The sequence below is a fragment of the Epinephelus moara genome, chromosome 13, assembly GCF_006386435.1.
Source record: "Epinephelus moara isolate mb chromosome 13, YSFRI_EMoa_1.0, whole genome shotgun sequence".
NCBI classification, from domain to species: domain Eukaryota; kingdom Metazoa; phylum Chordata; class Actinopteri; order Perciformes; family Serranidae; genus Epinephelus; species Epinephelus moara.
The window spans coordinates 5,038,955-5,044,389 of NC_065518.1; the positions used below are offsets into that span (position 1 = coordinate 5,038,955).

Sequence of the window (5,435 nt, forward strand, 5' to 3'; positions counted from 1 at the left end):
AACCTGGGGTGGGGGAGCCCTTCTGTGTGGAGTTTGAACAAACAAGCTACAATATAAATCAGAAGTTAAAAAGTTGCCTCTTTGGTCCTTTAATGGGAGCGAGTCCCCATAGTATGGTGTCAGGTTTGGGTGCCATCAATGTTAATTAATACAACAGCACACACAAACTCAAGATCGTATGTTTCCATGTGTTTATTGTTTTGTTGTTGTGAAACAACAGCTGTTAAGTAATCTATTAATCTTTGGAGTATAAATAGAAGACAGAGACATCAGAACATTCCGACACACATTTACATCTAGACTTTCATCAGATCACTTCAGCAGAAATCTGACCATGACGGTAAGTTTGTAACTTCATATATCTGACAGTTTGACTCGATTATTTTTTTAGCAGGTTAACAGATTCAGTATGATAATTTAAAATATTGAGTTACTTAGAATTAATTTTATTCTCATTTCTGTATATTTCACTCCAGGACTAGATTTACGCAGCACTACCTACATATGTTTTCATTAAACTTGAGTTTATTTATCACCTCAGAGACACTTTTTTTTTTTTAACAGTAAAAGGTAAAATCTTAGTCACTGGGTTGACAGAGAGTGAAAATGTGTCAATATCTGAACTCATCTGGGTCACTGTGCTCAAACTCTCGGGATCAAAAATGATCACAGATTGTTCTGTAAGTAGTTTTATAATAAATGATAAATGCAACAACTTCTGATCAACCCACATCAATTTCAGGCTAAAATATCAACTTATTTTTGGCCACACCCATTTTAAGGTTATACCACACCTATAGTTGGTTTAAACTCCGCCGATTCCAAGCATGGATGTGTTAAGAGGCTTGGATACGGCAATGATAACAGGGCCCATTTATTCCCATTAAAGTTGCTCAGTGGCACATGAAGCCAGAAAAGCTCTTTTCCACTGTATGAAATGACTCAGATGATCAGCGCTGTCAAAATGTTACTGGACTAAATGGGTTAAATCTTAACAGTGGAACGAGTCATTTCGTGGGGGTTGTGATGCTCAGAAAAACGTATCCACTGATTTACAGACGTCTGTTTCACACTGTAAGTCTATGGGAAAAAAAGTCTTTTGGACCCAGTAGCATCACGTGATGGACTCTGGAAATTGCAGTATCACTGTTTGGCCACTACGAAACTTGACTTTAAAGTCCGTCGCACTTCCTGAGGGTCTGATTTCGAGTACAGATACAGACACAGATAATGGTGTGCTGGCTCAGCCCTACTCTCCTCTGTCCTTCTCCACAACACTTATTTCAACTGGTAAATCTTTATTTTGTAAACACAGTTTAATCATTTGTGGCCCCAGATTTTAAACATGCAAAGAAAAGGCGTGCATGTTGCTTTGCAGAATGTTCTTGCAGTGCTACACTCGGGTTAAATGTGGGAGGAACCTGCTAAATACCCAGACTGGGTACGATATTAGCACAGCAGAGTTTGTCAAAAATATTCCAATTCTAAACCAAACAAAATGACTTCTTCTCTGTTCCAGCTGGCATCAGTCTTCATCCTCCTCCTGGCTCCGGTGTTGACCAGCTGTATGCCCCTCGTCCTCCCAGTGGACTGCAGTGACATCTATAACAAGGACAACAGACAGCCCAGTGGAGTGTACACCATCTATCCCATCGGAGCCACGTCTGCTGTCCAGGTACACTTCAGGTACACTGTCTTCAACATGTGAGACAGTGAGATCAACAATGTCATTAAACAATTACTGCTGTAAAACAACTAAATAAACAAAAAGACTGAACCAGCAAATAAATCTCCTGGTTGCAATTAGTGTAGCTCACAGTTCCCTGCTGCAGTACCAGCTCACTGCTGAACAGGGATAATAGAGAGCGGCGGCGTGCCAAATATTTATACACATTACATACTGTAAGCCAAAGCACTCTTTTCTTATATGTACAGTGTTTAAGAACCTGAATTTGAGACATTACATTACAAAAATCAAGTGTCAAGGAGCCAAGAAATGAATCAAATGGAAAATACATTTTGCTAGCCGCCATCTTTAGCCATTAATTAATTTTAACTTACTGCATGCCCAGGCCCACAGGAAGTGCACCAGGCTTTGAAGCCAATTTTTACAGTGTTTAATCAGTGGTACTGCAATTTCAAGGGTTAGTCATGTGATGCCCTGCGGCCCAAAGAGACTTTTTCCCATAGACATACATGGCGAAAGAGACATTTGTAAAAAGTGTTGTGCAGTAACAGTAATAATATAACTTTTCCAGTAACCAGTTGTGTAACTAGTCACTAATAAAATTTCATTAACATTATTACAGTTACCCCAAAACAAAACAACTCATTACATGGTTTCTTTTGTTATCCAATCTCTACTGACTTGAAATACAAAAAAGTACCAAGGCACACCTCAGAATTTTGGGGAGATGCGCAACTACCAATTTTATGGGGTGTATGGAAAAGTAATATAACGAGTAGTGTAACAAATTACTGTTGGCAGGAGTAATAAGTGAAGTAATGTAATTACTTTCAAAAGGAGTAAAAAGTAATATATTACATTTTTAGAGTAAGAAGCCAAACACTGTCTGTAAATCAATGGATACATTTTTTTTAGCATCACAACCCTGCAAATGACTCGTTTCACTATCAGGATTTGATCCATTCTGTCTGATAACATTTGAAAAGTCTAGAAGAGCCGCAAGATTAAATCTTTTTTTCCCCATTCAAGTTAACGGAGCACTAATGTTAGCTTCCCAGCCACTGGAAGTCTCTCGTGCGCTTGCTCTATGGGCCCAATAATGCAGAAGATCCAGGTCATATTATATCCAGGAGGTCGAACATTTTTGGCTTCATGTGTCACTGAGCAGCTTTCATAGGAATGACCCTGGCTCCATCTCCAACGTTGTCTTCAGTTCTCTTTATCGATCCATGGGCACATCTCTCCCTGCTACTACAAACAGCAGGAAAATTGTTTTTAACCTAACGTAACTTTAAATTTATCAACACATTTGACACGACATTCAAGAATTTTTAAGTTTAGCAAGTGTCCTGATTATTTCTAGTGTATAACTGACCTATGGCTAAGCCACGCCCCCCTCCACTCACTCGGACAAACTATCAACATTCAGTGACCGGCGCTATGGCAGGTGTCACAGTACACGGCATTTCACAGGAGGCAACTGATGATTTTTGGGGACATAACGATCAGATGTCATTGAGAAGTAACCAAAAGGGCCTAAACTACGCATTGGAGGGATATATTCATAATTTTATTGTTGAGAAGGTCGATGAAAAGCTTAAATTACAAGCCAAAATTTACAGGTCACAGTGTACGCTTGTGAACCGCATCTGGTTGCCGTCACCATCAAAGACAACAAGTTAAAGTGCCACTGAAGTTAAGGTTTTTGGCTCAGAATATGAGAAAAGGATAACGGCCTTTTTACCATCTTTACCAAGAGTGTCTCTCCGTTAGTTTGGTGCTACAGTATTTACACTGAATCATTCAGCATAACGTTTGCCAACCTTTGTTATCTCTGCCATTACAGATAAGTTAATGAAGCTAAGCTCCAGAAGTTAACGTTAGCTTAACTAGAGCCCTTTGGACAACAGCTAACAATGATGTACGATCACCAAAGTACAAAACTAGAACAAAATAGGCTAATGAACTCCCAGCAAACAAGGTGACATGATGAACAACGCAGCTAGGAGCTAACGTTAGGCTAACTTTAGCTAACGTTAGCTAGAGATGTTAAAGATAACTTTATATTTCTTTCCAGCAAAGTGACAATATGTTGCCTCAAACACAATGTTGACTTACCTTAGAACAGATGTAGACATCATTGTTAATCTTATTCACGTTGAGTTGATGTTGTGGTCTAACGTTACCACACAACTTTATCCAAAGGAGACACTTTTCTCGGTTGAGATGTGGTTTAAAGTGTAAAAAATACACCTGGTCGCCCAGCCTCTCAGGATACCTTGTGTCAGAGTTGCATGTACCCCATGCACACCGTTTGACCATTTTTAAACTTCAAATCTCAGAAAAAGCTCATAAAACCGAACAAAACTGACTTTCTGTAATGCATTTCAATGGACGTCCAGACAGAGAATGTCCCAGTGTAACGTTATGGGAATGGTAATACGCACTGTGATGTATGTATGTAGCATGTATGTCCAAATGGATCAGGTTTATGATGAGTGTGTTTGTGTGTTTGTGTGTAGGTGTACTGTGACATGGACTCACTAGAAGGACAGTGGATGGTGAGTATTTTAATTCAGCTGCTAAATCTGGGTCACCAGTTATCAACTCCAGGACCTGTTCAGACTGATCAGAGGCTCTCATTTATTCTACCAAGTGAACTCTGCTAACTATCTGATCTCTTAAAAAGAGCAGTCTAGTGTTTAGTCTAGTTTAGTGGGATTTAGTTGCGTGGAGCAGTGATGACTCCAGATTGCAACCAGCTGAAACTTCTCCTAGTTAGAATGCCTTCAGTGTTTATTGTTCAGGATGTTTTTTTTTACTGGGAGCTGAATTATCCACAGATGTCTTCAGTTCAGTACTTCCTGTTAACCAGATGTTTGTAGCATAGCTTAGCCCCGGGGCCTGAACAGGGTTCACACAGCCTGATTCCTGACTACAGGCCTACCACTGATACTTTGTTGTGTTGAAACATGAGGTGTCTGATACTTTGTGTATTTCACCAGTTAACCCTCCATCCTGTTCCTCCAGGTGTTCCAGAGGAGGATGGACGGCTCGGTGAACTTCTACAGGCCCTGGGATCACTACAAGATGGGCTTTGGTGTCGCTGCTGGAGAGTACTGGCTCGGTGAGACATGAAACCAAACTAACAGTCACGACTTCATCAGACTGTTTCTATAATGTTTATGTCTGTGTTTGTGTTCAGGTCTTGAGAATCTCTTCTCCCTGACTCTGAGGAAAAAGTACGAGCTGCTGGTTGACATGGAGGACTTTGATGGAAACAAAGTGTTCGCTCGTTACTCCTTGTTCTCCGTCGACCCAGAGTCCTACGGATACATGCTGCATGTGTCTGGATTCACTGATGGAGGTGCAGGTCAGTTCGTGGTAGCATAAGCTGTTTCGGGTTTCTCTGATATTCAGGCGATGATTTTCTCACCAAAGACTGCTTTGACAACATTTCACACAAATATCTAAAAGAATAAAACAATGAAGTGGTGATATTTTTTAAGTCAAAAGGTCAAAGGTCAGCGTGACTGTGACATCATCATGTCTTAACGTCATATCTCAAGAACAGAAGGGGAGACATTTGGTCAGATACTGAATTGGTGACTCTAATCTTGAAACTGTGCTGATTGTATAGATCTTCTGTGTGTGAAACATCCATGTTTTCACTAACATGAATGGAGACTGTCAGAGACACTGGACTGGTGGGTGGAGTCCAGAGCATGTGAGCGGAGCGGGGAGCGGG

At 40.5% G+C, this 5,435-nt stretch overlaps 1 protein-coding gene across 2 annotated transcripts in view; it reads left to right on the top strand.

The window, feature by feature from the left end:
* The first annotated feature begins 239 nt into the window (after positions 1-239).
* The window catches only part of LOC126399485 (microfibril-associated glycoprotein 4-like), a 9,562-nt gene continuing 4,366 nt past the window's right edge, over positions 240-5,435 (top strand). The window contains exons 1-5 of one of the 2 annotated variants that reach the window (XM_050059497.1): positions 240-340; positions 1,520-1,675; positions 4,210-4,248; positions 4,718-4,814; positions 4,893-5,060. In XM_050059497.1, the coding sequence (XP_049915454.1) occupies positions 335-340; positions 1,520-1,675; positions 4,210-4,248; positions 4,718-4,814; positions 4,893-5,060 (466 nt within the window). In that variant the 5' untranslated portion in view covers positions 240-334. Of the gene's footprint in view, positions 341-1,498; positions 1,676-4,209; positions 4,249-4,717; positions 4,815-4,892; positions 5,061-5,435 lie in introns of those variants that run through there. The other variant, XM_050059496.1, reaches the window with a different exon arrangement.